Below are 17,613 nucleotides of genomic sequence, written 5' to 3' on the forward strand. Positions count from 1 at the left end.
GCCATCGACCAGGAAATCGTGTGAGTTACACACAAACACACAAATATTTTTCGAACTCGTCGAGCTCAAATGATTGGTATATGACACTTGACCCCTCGAGCCTTAGATCGAACATGTGTTTTTCATGCGATATTATAGCCTTGCAGTATTCGGTCCATTGCGTATAGATTATAGAAATTACATAATACAACCGATGGGCAAATGTCTGCCGATGATATGTGGTTGAAAAATGTGACACCGAGTTGAGCAACAAATAAAAATATAATGATCGTTTGTTACTGTACAATCGAGCTCATCTTTTGCGTCGTTTTGCATTTCATTTATCATCTAGATCGATAATTTATACCCAGTCGTTAGAGTGTCACATTCAGAATGTTAAATTACCGGGAACGTTGTTTATTGAGGGCATAAATTGCAGCTGAAAGCATCAACAGCTAACTAGCGAGCTAGCATCATAAAGAGCAGTGAGATTAATTTTGAAAATAGTCTCATACTTTGCGTCAGTCATTTTGCTTATTGTATTGCAGCAAAAAGCAATTGTAGGCAGGCGGCTAGAGCTGCTGGCATCATGGGTCTGAGAAGGAAGCATTTTAAACTTGAAGCTCAATAATCTGCTGGCTGTTTTGTTGGAGCAGACTTAATTAAGCTGGTACAAGAAATATTTTAGCCAGTTTTATTGAGCAGCTCGTTTTCGCTGAAAACTCAATGAACGCTTACGAAAACGAACCCTCTCAAATGAAAGCTGTCCTTGGTTTTTATGCTCCCAATTTTCCGAATGGTTACGTCTTTGTCTTCAAGGCTTATCCGTGTAATTGTGCTGTAAATATTTGCTTGACATTGGGTCATGAAATGAATTGTAGAAAATTTCATTGCGTTTGTTCCATTGAGTTCTTGACGTGGTCCTTCATAATGTAGAAAAGAGGCATCTCATTTTGATTTCATGATAAATTATCGTATGCCTTATGTAGCTGAGTACCCTTGCTGCATATAACTGCGGTGGTAGCAGTTGTTACTCTTAAAAAATATGTTTCCATGTTCTAACTTGTCGCATAGTCAGCCGTTTGTGGAGAAAGTTGATAGAGAGTATTTAGCTAAATTGATAAAAAAAAAATTTTCGAGTTTTTTTTTTCTAAGTGTTAAATTGAATTTTCAGTCTAATCAATATTGCAACTTGAACGTAATATAGACAATTATAATTACCTGAACTTCCAAGGCGTGGTAGGCTACAATCAGCCCGAGTAAAATCACAGTCGATACGGATATTAACGTTTTTAAAGCAGTTGAATAAAAAGATGCCTGTGAAAGGAGAAAAGAGAAAAAAAAACACACACACATGTTAAAACAAGGCCTACAATCCGATGGCAATCCTTTCATGAATCATTTTCTTGAGCTATGTATGAAGTAAATATGAATGAATGACTGTGAAGATATATGATATAGAATCATTAAAACAGAAGAACGATGCTCACAGCTGTAGGGCACATTGAATTGACTATAAATATAATCGTCATTATAAACAGCAATATCAACATCATCATCATTTCCTCGATAGACCTCCTAACGGGTGCTCAATAAAAAATGAGAATGATTTCAGTGCCGTCCAGCGCTCTTGTGAGAGCATCGTGACTAAGTTGCGTCGTATGGCTTACCAGGGCCCCTTCTCCAATATTCATTGACGTTTTTTTGAGGAATAAACATTATGTTTTAATAAAAAATACAGAATTCGTTAAATTTTTTTTTTACTATCTGTATGAATGGAAAAATTCTTATTCTTTATTGATCACCCGTTATAATTATTGTGGAAGTTGTATGCTCAAGAAAACCGTTTCATATAAGACGTCATATTGTCGATCGTTATATCAGAAGATGACGAATGATGAACTGTATAAAAGGCTTTGTATTGAAGCGATGTCATATACATATTAATTCAATTGAGGATCTCAAAATGATTCATCTTTTATTGATGGGTATACACAGTTTGCAATGCTATAAGACATGTACTCGATTTAAAAGGCATTTTGAAGAAAAACGATTTAACCTATTTAGTGACGCGGCGGTTGTATATGCTGGAAAATTGTGAGAAGGATAAGCATTCAATTTCTAAAATTTACTGGATGCTTGCCATCGGGAAACGAGTCAAATTTGAATTGAATTGTAAATTCCTTTATCATAGCCGCTGGGGCCTACTGCATAATGAATTTACAAGAACTTGTTACTTGTAGTGCCCATTAAAAAGGTATTGATTTAGAAATTACAAGTACATGTAGATTTCATTATGCAAGTGGTCCCTAATAGTACTTGTAGATTTCGCTAATGGTGGTTTCGACTGGTTGATTGGAATTCTTTTATGGGGTGGCTTTCTCAGTCTTTTAGTAGAAACGATTAATTTTTTACGTTCCCGACGTTTCGACCGTTTGGTTGCGGCCTTTCTCAAGGGTTGTAATGTCTATCATTTCCCGTTACAAACTTTTACGCATCGAGGACAGCGTAAATGTAGATTTTTCATGACCTGTTGTTAATTGGTAGGAAATTTTAAAGTGTTCTTTTGCACAGCACTACAACGTTTTTACCTGTAGTGCTGTGCAGTCATTAGGTTCTGTACAACATTTGGCTGCAGCTTTTTCTGTACGGAAACACACTTTTTCTTCATGTCTTCCTCAGATTTGACCTCCTTGGGATGCTTCCGTAGTGCCTGCTTCATAATAGCCCAGTATTTTTTGATGGGACTTCGTTCCGTTGGGGGTAGGGGTGGGGTGTTCATGTCCTTGGGTACGAAAGTGCCCCGTTGGCTTCGTACCACGCCAGGACAACGTTTGAATAGTAGCACGACGCTAGATCCAGCCAGAAGATCGAAGTGCCCTCGTGTTGCTTCAACAGAGGAAGCAGACGCTTGTGTAGACACTCTTGAGGTAGGTCTCTCAGGTTACAGTCCCGGTAGTCACGAACGGCGCACTCCATTTGTCACATGAGCAGATCGCTTGCCAAATCATGTATTTCTTGGCAAACTTTGGAATTTTCTGCTTCCTTACTTCTTCCGGAACATCAAACCTGTGCTGGGTGGTGAAGAACAGTAGCCCCGGAAGCTGCCGGAAGTCCGCCTTGACGTAAGTCTCATCATCCATGAGGCTTCGTCAGCATCTGGGTGTACAGTTTCCGGGCCCGTAACTTTCTCACCGTATTTTGCCATTCGTCACGATTCGGAGCCTTCTGCACTTTGTACGTATGCAGTACCTCCCGGTCCTTGGCTCTCTGAACGAAAGACTTGGACAGATTAAATTTTTTGGCAACATCTCTGACCGAAGCATTGGGATTCCGCTTAAACGCTTTCACGACGCGCTTGTGATCCTGATCACTAATAGAACATCCATTCTGACCGCATTTCTCCTTCCGTTCGATGCTCAGAGTTTCGTAGTAACGTTTAATCACACGACTCATCGATGACTGCACGATTCCGAGTTGTTTTCCGATGTCCCGATGAGAGGGTTGAGGATTTTCCAGGTGCTTACGCAAAATCAATTCACGACGTTGCTTTTCGGGCTACGCCATTATTACCAACTTTCGAAAAACTGACAGCGATAAAAATACAGTGTAAACAATACACACTAAACTACTTCTACCCAAATTTTCAAGAGCAAATACCCAATTGGTAATTTTCTATAGCGTTTTTTTCACGATGCAATTTGATGTGGGACACCCTTTATTATTAGTTATCCACAAATTGTGTAAGAGTTTTTTTTAGTGAAGAATATTAGAAGACCGCCTTCCTCCTGTAAGACTTTAAGTTAATCCCCCTCCGCTCCCAAAATCTTAGTATGATTTCTAAATGTTCAGAAGATCGTTGAATATTGAGGTGAGAAAATTTTTGAGGTTTTCTGGTATAAGTTTAGATCAAATCATTTTCTTCTAACTATTAAAGCTTGTGTCAAAAAATGTCAATGGGGGATCCCCATTTTAAGAGAGCAAGGATGTGGGACACCCCTCCTCAATTCCCATACATAATTTGTGGATGACCGCATATGGTGAGGCAAGCACAACTCAAGTAACAATGTTGTATTTATGAGGGTTCTATAGATCATAATATAGACGGGTAGAATGCTTTAAAACCCAATCAATGTGACTTGAGAATGAAACACTATGCCCGGAGAATTCGATAAATTTTCCAACCCAACAAATTTCTTGGATCAGATCGGGAATCAAACCCGCCGCCTCCAGCTAATTAATATCGTGCCTTTACTGACTAGGCTGCTTGACGCCCGGTTCCTACGGAATCAGGTAGGAAAGAATGATTTGAAGAGATTGCTTCTTTTCTATTAAAAAAAAAGTTTCCACGCTAAATGACGAATCGATCGGACGTGAGCCCCTTTGATTTTACATAACTGTTTGTTATGGGTAATCATTCACATGTTTAATTTCGCCAAAAATTTCAAAATGGTGTATTCGATATGTTTTATAAAATCATAGCATGTCATTTCCAATTTAAATAACATTGACTTAGACATAGTTGCATGGAATTTCAAGAGGTCACACCTTGTCACAGAAGAGTTAGACATGTTCATTGCCAAATACAAAAGTTATAGCCTACCAAAGTGCCCTGGGTCAAATTGAACCAAGGGGACAGACAATGGGTTACGAATCTTTATTTTTGCATCAATGGAAACATTTTGGGCCAGCAATAACAAATAGCAATAACAAATTTGAATAAAATAAAATCGTTTTTCTTTAATTTTAGTTTAAAGTGCCCAGTGCGATAATTTTCAAAATTTAACTTTTTCAATAAATTTTAAAAATTATAAGTCTAATAAATATTGAAACGGGAAATTTTTTGGTATGAAAGATTTTATTTATTTTTGGATTTTTCCCCATTATAATGTTTTCTGTTTTAAATGACTTAATTTTTCCCTACAACTTTGTATCAGGCATCATTTCGATCAGATGTGACGTTTTCGTGCAATGAAAACTTTCGAGTACAACCTTTTGGAATCCTCTACAACCCGGGATAAAATAAACTTTCTTACTCTCCGTTAACCGATTTTCAAACCGTTTGTCAAACCTTCAATGATCTCATAGAAGAAAAGCGTTTTTGAATGCACGTCTTCTATCGTTAAATAGTTTCGTTATTAGATAGTCTCAGCTTTTTATCCTTTTTGTTTATTGGAGGTCAATAAGTAGAACCAGCCACGTTTATAAATATCAGGTAGCTCCGCAGTTGTTATGAAGAAATATTACATGTGAAACCATTTTAATTTATAAGTTTGTCGGTCGTTTATTCGCTCCTTTATATTAATTTGCAAGGACTTTTTTTTGTAGTGAATTTTAGCCATGGGATAGTTCTTCACTGGAAGGAAGCTCAATCCACCATTAGACGTCAATACCCTAGCATTTCGACGCCCTCAACTTCATTAACGAATCAAATAGAGTTCAAACCCTCTCAGGAGAATTTTATTAAAATACAATTTAATATTCGCCACATTTATTGTTGTTGATTGATAAATCACTCTTGCATCTTGTTATACGTGTTATCCAACTAGTTTTTGCAGCCTTCAAGGTTATACATTCTAAATTTTCAAGAAATTTCGGAAATTAGCTAAAATATCGGTATTTTCGATTTTTCTGATCCGATGATCGCTAGCAATAACAGATTACAAATTTGACCAAAAACCGTTCTTCTTTAATTTTAGTTAATTTTAAAGAGTCCAATGTGTAGCGGCGTCGTTGATGTAGTGGTAAGTGTGAATGCATCTCACTCCAAAGGGTCTGGGTTCAATCGCAGTCGGCACCGTCGGGATATTTGAGGCATAAAATCTCTGCTCACGCCTTCGTTCAGAAGTGAAGTAAAGCCGTTGGGCCTTGTCCAAGAGTTCATGGGTTGATAGGTAGAGTCCAGGTGTGGGAGCTGCTTCCCTGGAATCCCCAAGTAACAATTTTGGTTTTATGATGGTTCTATACACTATGATTTAGACTTGTAGAATGCTTTAAAACCACGATAGAACTTGCAATGTTACTTGAGTCAGTAGCATTGGTACTCAGTACGGAAAAAAGATAGACGGAAAACAAATCAAGGAAACAAAAATATCCGGAGTTTTAGTTTTACAAATTTTAGCATTTTCAAGACCATTGCAAAATTTTCTAAATAATACGTCTTTCAGGGCAAGAAATTTAGGGATCGAGTTTCACCGCAAAAAACTGAATTGGTAGTGTTCACAAGGAAGCGGTTTCCAGCCCAACTGCGTTTAAATCTTTTGGGCAGAGACATAACCCAATCTTTAACCTTCAAATACCTTGGAGTCTGGTTTGATTAAAAATACACTTCCATATTACGTATTTGAAACAAAAGTGTCAACAAAGGATCAACTTTCTACGATCAATTTCCGGGGCATGGTGTCACCCGGAAGACCTAATTAAACTGTATTAAACTACTATTCTTTCAGTTCTTGAGTATAGCTCTTTTTGCGTCCTCTCAGCAAGAAAAAGCCACCTAATTAAATTGGAACGCATTCAATATCGTTGTTTACGTATTACCCTTGGCTGTATGCATTCAACACACAATATGAGCCTAGAGGTTCTAGTGGGAGTAAAACCCCTGCAGAACCGTTTCTGGGAGCTCTCATTAAGAATAATGAATAAATGTAGTGCCAGTAACAACCTTGTGATTGAAAACTTCGAAGAAATGCTCAAATTGAGGATCCAGTCTAGATTCGTGCGAATCTATCTTAATTATATGTCATCGGATATTAGCCTTCCGTGCTATAACCCCCCTCGTGTATGCTTTACTAACTACAGTTCTCCCATTGACTATGGTCTCTCCATGAAACAGGCTATTCAAGGAGATGCAGATCAACTTTGACCTATCTCAATTCCCCGTATTTTTGCTGAAAAGTAGCAACAAGTCAATTGCAATAGAAGATTTTTCACTGATGGATCACGCATTGATGCCTTCGGCGTCTTCAATGAATACTCAACCGCCTTTCGGAAACTTCAGGAACCTTGTTCCGTTTATGTTGCTGAGCTAGCAGCAATCAACTTCGCATTGGGGATGATTTCCGACATTCCCATAGACCATTACTTCATCTTCTCGGATAGTCTCAGTTCGATTGAAGCTATTCGGCCGATGAAACACGGTAGGCACTGATCTTATTTCCTTTCAAAGGTAAGGGAGCAGATGAGTTTGCTGGTCGAATATATGATTACCTTTGTATGGGTCCCCTCACATTGCTCAATCTCAGGTAATGAGAAGGCAGACATTCTCGCAAAGTTGGGCGCACAACAAGGCGAGATTTATGATAGAAGAATTTCACATGATGAATTTTTCCCATTAGTACGTCAGAGGTTGGCAAAACGATTGGACAAGTAATTATCTTAGGCGGTGGTTACATTCCATCATTCCAAATGTTTCTTCGAGAGCGTGGTTCAAAGGTCTGGACGTAAGTCGGGGATTAATTCGCGTAATGTCAAAATTTATGTCCAACTCGCTAGACGCACATATCTACAGAATAAACCTCGTTGAAAGCAATATATGTAGGTGCAGAACAGGTTATGATGACATCGATCACGCAGTTTGGTATTGCCCGGTTAATGACGCCTCCAGAGCACGACTGTTGGATACCCTTGTGGCCCGAGGTAGTAGATGTTAATCAATAGATCATAAACAAAAAATTGACAGAACGGTGTCTCTAAAAGAAAATCCTATTATAAAATAATCAGTTTCGCTGAAACACCCACCAAACAAAAATTAATCATCTATGCGTGTAATCATAATGTACTGTTTTTTTTATTACGCTTACAATCAACTTGCAAGAAGTATTACATATAAAGATGTAGCCAATGAGCTAAAAATCTCGCTAATAAGCTTTAAGAAAAATAATATAAAGATGGACGATAGCGTACACTATTTAATATTTCATGTAAACTTTTATGATATACGATTCTCCATTTATGTGTAACAGATAGTTTGTAGTATCAAAATGATCTATCACGGGGTCTTGAATAATAGTTTTTTTGTATTTTTTAGTCACAACTTGAAATTATTTTTCAAGCACAAAAAATTATAAAAAATAACCCCCTATGTAACACTTTTGAAAATAGCCTCAAATGAAACCTGGATTTAACCAGCGCGTACAAACTCCGCTAGTTTCACAGCATCAAAACAGAGAGAGCAACCAACTGTAAAGACAAACCGCAGGCGACGACTACCACGATAAAGTCTCTCTGTAATATAGCTTGATCGCAACGGTGAAAGGAAAGCAATAAAATTACTTGTAATCTTTGTTGCAACAATTGCGGTTGACGACATACAGTAGTCCCTCCATTTATGCGGTGGGTAGTACCGTCCACCCACCGCTATTTCTCGGCTGTCCTTTATCCAATTAAGCTGATTTTCTGTTGATAACTTGTTTATGGTTGACACTAATCAATTACAAAAAATAGCGTAATTGATTGAAAGACAGGTGAGAAACAATGGTGGGTGGACGGTACCAAATACATGGAGGGATTACTGTAGTTTGATCAGAATGGTGAAATAGCAGCCCCCACTTTCTTACAATCAATTTTTCCTTCTTACATTCGCCGTTTCGATCAAGCTATATTGTAAACGGAGTTTTTCATGCAAAATACGCAAGTGGATATTGTCATTATTACTGCAACAATGCGTTATCATTTGGCTGGTTGATCGTTTACTGTTCTGTCATTTTGAAATATTTTTGATCACCTGCCTAGTTTAATTTCTAGCTATACCTTGTTGGTGCAGTTGGTGTGGTTGTAAGAGGTGTATCGTTGGACAACAACGGAAGGTAAATGCGGAAGAAGTACTGGAAATGGACGTAACAACCCCAGAGGCTGAGGAGAGCTGTGTAGTGAAAGCAAGCGATGTCCAGAAATATCAACCAATGATATTAAAAAAATCTGAGGGAACCACGAGTTTGGGATCGTTGACAGGACGGAGACAAACCGGTAAAGAAACGAAACGGAGGCCATCGTCTCTTCACCCAAAGATTGAGAGTTTCTGATGGTTTTTGCCGGTGGAGTTAAAGAGTAAGAAATCGTCCGCTATCTCTCTCGAAAATACTGACGGTTGCTTATGGGGTTTTAACGTAGGAGGATAGAGTTACTGAGATGCCTTCAAGGGGAAATGAAGAAGTTGTGGGCGCAAGAGAAAGCACACGTAAATCGTCACCCATAAAACATCAGAAGAACTATTTGCGACCTCCATCCAACGCTACTAGTTCGCAATAGTGTTTAAATTAATTGTGATAATGTTTTAAAGACTTTCGACTCTGTATTTTTTTCATAAGCTACACCGGGGCAAGTTAATATGGGCGGGGAAGTTATAACGAAAGGCGTATCTCATGGCGGAAGTGAATGATCACTTTGGTTAATTTTAATCCAGTAGTTTTCACTAGAGGGCAATGTCACTCAAAAATAATCACAATTTATATTCACTTCCGCTAAAAGATAGGCCAGCCGTTTCAATTTCCCCGCGCGTTTCAACTTGCCCCGGTATACCTCAATTTACCGAACGACCAAAATGAAAAAAAAAAAAAAACTTAAAACGCATGAAATCATTACTATGCATTCGACAATGAAGGCATGTTGTAGGGGAACCATGCTCGTACAAGAATCGCTAGACTAGTTCGTTAGATGCACGTCTCTTAATGACAATCGAATTCTGTTTGCGAATTCGTTTCAATGAGTAATTTCATCACTGAAAATTAAAAAAAAAATCATTCAGATTACAAATGAAGGAAGTACTATGTCCCTGAATAAATTGTGCAATGCGAAATGGAACTACGAAAGTCCTACATTTTCTGCGCATTGTCTTTTTGTTCACTGCCGGGGTAATTTGCCACAGACTGGAAGTCATTCGATTTGATTTTTGATGCCTTGAGTGAGGAAAAAAAAAAAAACATGTAACAAGCAGTAAATAATTTATGCGCTACTGCCATACCCCTCACGGAAGATTTGCTTCAGTGTAATGTCACTAGCAAACATATTCAAATCATCGCCCATCCTTAAACATGTATGCAGCAATAAAGCAGCACGACAGTAACATCAGTTCATGGCATTCTTTAACGGTAGCTCTGGGCTTTCGACCTACAGAACAGGTGTAAGTTTTACGATCCATTCACACTGTGGCGCACTAGAGGGCTATCACCATCGCCATGGAACAAGTTCTTGTTTCAGGTGCATATGGATCTAAATAACGAGGACTCGTAACGTTATACCATATCGTCATGGTGGCGTCCTCGTAAGGGAATCAATTTGATGTAGGTTATGGTTACGTTCCCATGAAGTCACCCACGTGGAATGTTGTATCATCTGTGGGTGGGTCCGGATGCGCTGGTTAAGTTAAAAAGTGAGATGGATGTAGATACACTCTGACTCTGATGGGTGCATGCTTTTGTTTACCATATTCGTCCGTAAAATAAACGCATACTTGTCTGGATGATTGTGGAAGCGAACATTGGTGGAGTAGTCTTGTTAATAAAATAAATGTAACAACAGTGAGTGACAGTACTTGACAGTTGACGGAATGGATGGCTCGTTAAAGGTTTTGTTCAGCCAATAACATTGGGAGGACAGTTTCCACTTACAGGGAACGCAAAATGTCCCCAAACATTGATTGACAACAATTCAACGCTTCCGAAAATCTCGATTTTAAAGCATATCAAAAATTCTTTTAATCCTTAATATTGCCACCTTATGCATGTTGCATGTTAATTGAAAATGCATTCGGTAGCTCAATTTCGCAAGCGGTGTGAAACATAAATTAAATTAAATTAAATTTACCTCTTCTTTTTTTCTGATTTGAGCCTATTGTTCCATCCCACTGCAGTGTGTGTTCAAGCAAACGTAAATGAAAACTTCAAAGCTCTGTTCGATGCATTTTCGAAATTTGCGTATCCAAACACACAACCATCAGAAACACTCTCGATAGAGCACGTGAATTTTGTTGAATACTGCTCTGCGCTATGGCACTGGCAACAGCTTCTATCTTATTCGATGGCGAAGAGTGAAGGCTTTAATTATCACTACACCACCAACCACCTCCCTCAGCAGCCGCAGATTTGAAAACAGCCCACCACTCTGCACTTTGTTTTCCGCAAGCAACCGCAAGAGTATTATTGTGGCACTGCTGGCGGGTGGTTTTTGGCACCCTGATGAGCAACTTTTGGCCCACGTAGAGGATGCTTGAATGAGTGTGATGCTGCATTCAACCGCTTCCAGTGTGACATCGAGCATTGATCATGCAGATGTATAATTGTGGGTAAAATTTATTACTCAGCTTTAGCCGGAATTGTTGTGATTGTGCAGCTTCAGTTTCGGCAAAATTTATGGCATCGAACAAGGTCGTTGTGAATTTAAAATAATTGAATTACGGGAAACTTTTTTCATGTATGTTTTAAAACTGATCATACTTGCACGGAACTCAATATGCTACTTTCATCTTTAAATAATAAAATTAAAGCTTCATCAGTCGAAACGGATAGCTATCATGGAATAGTGTTGGTACTCTGGTAGTGTAGACCACACGTCATTAGCCAAATATTGCGTGTACATTATCGGTACCCGTAGTGTAATTGGCAATGGGTTGTTGTGAATTCAAATCCCGCCGTTGCCGTGATTTTTTCGCCAATATTTCACATGCTTATTATCATATCCTGATCATCATGTGTATCTGCTTCTCAGTGTCTTTTCCCTAACAAAGTTATACTGATGATATTTTTCCGTCTTGGGTTTTCAGTTTACGGCCAAGAGTATTTGTTTTTGCGTTATGATCAGCTTCCTAATAACAGGTTTAAATCTATGTATTTTGGAGCCAAATATTTTGCCAGTGCTCTTTCGATAAGAGCATTTAAAGTGATGCTGAAATCACCAAACTTTAGTTTTATTCGTTGAAATGTATGAAGTCACATTGCGAATGTTTAATGAAAAGTTCAATCAATGATTGACACGACACTCTAGTGACGTTTTTTTAACTTGTGACTTTGGAGTGAAAGGTATGGATGTTAACCACTCCCTCTCTAGTGACGTTTTCAGGACGTTCCAAATTCTATTTTTTTGACATGAATGACTGTGCTTGTCAGTACGTTATCGAAAAAAAAAATTTAATATTACATCCAAGAGGATGCACTTCAATCATGTCGAAATCTCATGTAATTTTTGTGGCTTCAAAAATAAACAAATGCAGTTAAAGCAGTGTAATGTCAGTTGATACGTTAATTTTGTCCTTTTTGGAAAGTAATATTACACCATATTTTCGACACGATTGAAATGCATCCACTTTGATGTGATATCAAAATTAATTTTTTGATGTTTGCTTATAATGGTAAAAAATCTAAAATTGTTTGTTGAGAATAAACCTTTTCCTATGTACGAAGGATGAAAGACTCGCAATCCAACTTGGTAACGGTCAGTTTGGTCAATAACGTTTGACGAAAACCAAAAATAAATTGTCGCGGTACAAAAACCATCATTTCTATACATCCTTCGTCATTGACGAAGAGAGGCCGACAATAATCCCTTTGAAAAAATCCTATCGCATCTTTTACCTTCACTTCTCTTTTTTCTATCATGCATGGACAAAAAAAAGCATATACCGTCGAACGTGCCTGTGAGCAGATTAGTTACCACACCATAAGCGCTTCTTGTTTTCCTTTAGCCAGTCCATCCTCCTAAGCGTTGATAGACTAGTAATGAAGATACAAGTCTGATAGTTCTAAACGTTGGTGGTTCGAAACCGTTTTGCATCCATTTTAAGTTTTTTGTGTTGCTTCCAACGATCATCTTTTTTTGTCAAACAATACGGAACGGCTGACTAAAATGTGCAGATTTTAATCCTCTCCGAGTAACCGACAGATCTAAGAGAGAGAGAGATAGAGAGAGAGAACGTACTGAGATAGTTTTTTTTTTCACGACGTAAATGAAAGAGGACTGTCTTCGTACGGAATTTGTCATGCGCTGTTTGGAGTGCGATGAAGATTGTAATACAATATTTTTCATCACTGGTTTTGCTCTCTCTACGTTGATGCACGACAGCCCTGCTCGCAATAAATACAAGGGTACTTTTAAGGTTGGCTTTGCCTTTTGAATGAAGGGGATGTTGGGATAAATGATCCGCCCTTTTTAGATTTTTTCAATATCCCTGTTAATGCCTTATCTGTAAATTCACTTTTTTTTGTCTGTTACATGAAAGTTTCGGCACTAAGACACACTCACTTTAATGACCTCAGCATTTGATGATTTATGTGTGTGTGATATTTGAACCGTTTTCTGAAGTTTGAAAAACAGTCCAACGGACATGATCCCTTATTGTATTCAAATTATTGATATAAACTTTTCAAATAAATACGACTTTATTTCACAGCAATTGTATCTCAGGACTATTATTTTCGTGGAAAAATAAAGATACTGATTCAATCCACTTGAGGTAAGAATTGACCTTTCTTACCAGCCAAAGACCCATAATATGACATCGAATCGCATAAAAAAACAATCGCAAGTCATAAGTAGTGTCATGGATCACAATTCATAGTTAGTGAAGAACACATACAATATTCAACGCGTCTGCATGGAAATAATCTGGGGGGGACAAAGACTCCCCCCCCCCCGATGAAATATTCTCACCTTTACATAGTTAGCCTTGACAGAATTTAAAAAAGATTAAATTCAATTGTGGATTAAGATATTCAACAAAATGACAAATCACACAACATTAAAAAGGCAAGGAAATATTACCCTGCCCTTTCGTTACCCTTTTTACAATTAAATAAAAATATTACAGTGAAATTGTTTGTTCATGCAATTGAAAGCTTCTGTTATGTTCTGTTTTGTAGATTTTTTAGTTATTTATTCAATCTTCAATGATTTTTTTTTCTTTTATTCTCCAACTGCGGATTTTACATAACCAAAATTTGGTTCACTATTAAGTGCACCAAATATTATTTTTGAAAAAGGTTCCAATTTTGTGAAAATCATCCATGCTGGTAATCCATTACGTACTGTTACTTCAGTAGTACTGGTTTGCCTATAGAATGATATTTCATTCTCAAATGATGGTGCCAGCACGAGAAATGAGTGATCAATAGTAGTTTATATTCTTAGCAGTTAAGGTAATGGACCTATTTTGGCCCACTGTCATATTTTGCACATTTTATCGCATAAAATTAATATATTTTAGAATATTATGAAAGTTAAATGAAAATTATGCACTGCTAACCGTCTTCCATTTTTGATTTCAGTAAAATTTTTCAATTAGTGGTAGTAATTTGAAAATATGCTCACGCTTTTCAACACTCGTGCTGAATCGGTCCAAAATCAATAAAAGGTAGCAGAATAGAAACCCAACTTTCAAGAGTTATTATTTTTTTAAATGTATACCTTTTGAACATGCGAACGTGGTTATTGCATCAATAAAATTCGATTGAAACCGTTTCTTAGAACGAAGAACCGATCAAATGTGTTGAAATAGTGATCTCCTAAAAAAAAAAGGTTCGTCATTGTCTAGAGAAATCATAGTCTCGCTATGCCCGCTTACCAATGCTGACAGCTCTTTGTTAACCATTAATATACTCTACCCTGAGTAGAACAGGAGTGTTGAGTCAATCGCAGGTAATATTTAAAGATTCACTGTATTAACTAAAAATGTCAATACAACTATGAGTACATGTGGTCGAAAATATTTCCACAAGTGGTTTGAAGTAGAAAAGTTGGGCCAAAATATGTATTGTTGGTGGTCCAAAATAAAATAAAAAGCGTTTTCAGTATTTGTCATATTTCTTGCTTATTTGTTTGTCAAATTGCGTTGTACAGCGAATTGTTTTGACTCATACATTCAGTTTTTTGTAATGACCTTATGAATTAAACATTTATTGTAGCAAAATAATACTTTTTTCGAGAAATTGTATAATTGTTTCTTAAAGTGGTCCAAAATACACCCATTACCTTATTAATTTAATTTTATGCTAGATGCATCCATTCTTATCACAGGTTTCTTATTTCCAATATGAATTCATGAGCTTTTACAGGTCGTACTGGAATGACACTTGAGCTTTACAGAATTTAAAAAAGTTGTAGTCGATGTCACCGATTTGAGTCAAACTTGGCCAAAACGCTTATTTTGGCATTCTGAACAAACTCAAACTTATTTTACTCAAAAGTGCCTAGATCCTTCTCGGCTACAACCCTGGATTTTCGATATTTTTAAAAATTTCAACTTTCAGAAGAGATTACTCCACAACCAAAGAAGCTATTCGTGTTATTCGAACGTCAATATAAAGGTTTTTTAATTTAAATTTACATAGGTGTACTCACATTTTGTTATTGTTATATTAAAAACAGGAAACAGGCTGATTACCGGTTTCCAAGGGCAAATGATTTGGACAAATAGTTTTTGAGATATGACCAGATGTCCAGAACAAGGTTGCAAAGACTCATTTCAGCTAAAACAATGTTTTTCTAAATTATGAAATAATTAGATGCCATGATCAAATTTTGAATTGGTAGGATACAAGAAGAGGTTGCAAAGAATGTGTTTGACATATTAAACCTGTTTATTTCACTTCATGAGAGTCACAATCAGCGATTTTTCACAAACTCACTCACTCAGCGATCAGCAAATCGCTGATTGTGACTCACAGAAAGCAAAATTTACAGGTTTTATGTTTCCAACGCATAATTTGTAACCTCTTCTTGTAAGTTACAAGTAAAACATGCCATCATACCATCTTTTGGTTTTATTATTCCGAAAAACATTATTTTAGCTGAAATGAGTCTTTGCAACCTTGGTCCAGAATCCCGCCCATGTTGAAAATAGGCCATTTTTTGACAATTTGGATACCCACCGGTAATCAGCCTGTCTGCTGTAGCTACTATAACAAAAATAAAGTGTGAGTACACCTATAAGAATTTAAATTAAAAAACCTTCAAATTGACCTTCTAAGATCACGAATAGCTTATTTGGTTGTGGAGTAATCTCTTCTGAAAGATGAATTTTTTGTAAATCTCTAAAATCCAGGGTTGTAGCCGAGAGGGATCTAGGCACTTCAGAGCAAAATCAAAAAAGGCGTTTGTTAAGAATGCCAAAATAAGCGTTTTGGCCAAGTTTGGCTCAAATCGGTGACATCGACCACAGGTGATGTACCCGCTTGAGCTGGAATGACCCACATGAGATCAAAAGATCCCTTGAAAAAGATGGAATATACCATTGAAACCTTGGGAGTAGAGGAAAAACATCGTTTTACTCGCTAAAAGACTGAAAGCCGATAAAATTTATTTACAAAACAATCCACAAGTCGATAGCATTACTATAGGTACATCCATCTTCATTCTTTTAAGGAACACGAATCGTATTGTTGAAATGGAAAGTAATAATATATTTTATGTTCTGATTAATAGCCAGACATATAACATTAATCATCGACTAGAAAAATGTCATCAAGATTGCCTTGTGACATGTTATAACACTGAAGATTAATCCGTGTTTAAAATGGTCCTATGATGGAACGATAGAAGGAGGTTCATGTTGTTACTTCTATGATATTTTATAATATACTATACCATTTTGCCATGTTCCCCAACAGTGTTAAAATATATTGATGGGTTGGTTTGCGAAAAGCCAAAGCCTAACATTTCAAGTTCTCACCATCGCCATACCAACTATGTGAACCGATTATCACCATTTCATAACCTCTTCGATGTGGAAACACGTATGCAACGACTGTGGTAGATTGAAAACGCCCACATTGGTGGTGTTTTCCCAAACCGCAGCTGCACGTGCTTTCCAACTCTTCCAACGCCATCCAATGAATGCGGCTCAGGTAAACATATCACGTTGCATAGTGGGTGGTTTGAAGTTGAGAAGAGACGGGCAAAAATATACACAATCATTTCATACATCCAACATTGCTCGCCTATTCAAGGATTTTATTTACATTTGCATCATTAATTTAGACCTGTTATGGATATCATTTAAATTGCTGGTGCATGGAACGAATCGAGATGTTGTTTATTTTGAAGTTGTGATTTAGTTATTAATTATCACCGACCCATTGAATCGGAGCTCTGCTCAATTAGCCATGAAATGGAAATTCACTTAAACATTGTATGCCCTAAGCACAGTTTATGCAATTATCGAATTTGATTTGTTATCAGATAGCTTGATGGAGGCCTACTGGAAGAGGATTATTAAACAATGTTTTGGATTTGTTCAACGACCAGTAGAATTGTTTCCTATTTCTGCCGATCATGGTATTAATTACCTGTATAATCCAGTCAGTCCGTTTGATTTATGAGAACGGTATATTAAGCTCGTTGAAGCAAACAAATAAAATAATCATCAAAACACTATTACTGTAAGTGAGTTCCTTTGCCACGAACCTTAGCACATTTTATCTATGTTATAATTGTATGCTGCATTATCACCATTGCCGATATTCTGGAAAAGCTCTATCAATCAAGGAACAACTTGAAAATGTAAATCTATCCGGAGCTTCAAAATTTATTGCCGTGTTGTAGAGGGAGTAGAAAGGAAGCATTACAATTGCACACGAGCAACTTTCGACCCGCTGGCCAGAGTCGAACCACAACTGCAACACCACAGCACAGGCCAGAAGTATTGAT

General features: G+C 37.3%; 1 protein-coding gene across 7 annotated transcripts in view; it reads right to left on the minus strand.

The window, feature by feature from the left end:
- The window catches only part of SK (small conductance calcium-activated potassium channel), a 685,909-nt gene that overhangs the window by 124,917 nt on the left and 543,379 nt on the right, over positions 1–17,613 (minus strand). For all 7 annotated transcript variants that reach the window (XM_065225563.1, XM_065225561.1, XM_065225562.1 and 4 more), the window contains one exon: positions 1,201–1,296. In XM_065225563.1, the coding sequence (XP_065081635.1) occupies positions 1,201–1,296 (96 nt within the window). The remainder of the gene's footprint in view (positions 1–1,200; positions 1,297–17,613) is intronic.

Source organism: Ochlerotatus camptorhynchus, unplaced genomic scaffold (assembly GCF_037179485.1).
Source record: "Ochlerotatus camptorhynchus isolate MF236.1 unplaced genomic scaffold, CSIRO-AGI_Acam_v1.1 ptg000231l, whole genome shotgun sequence".
NCBI lineage: Eukaryota > Metazoa > Arthropoda > Insecta > Diptera > Culicidae > Ochlerotatus > Ochlerotatus camptorhynchus.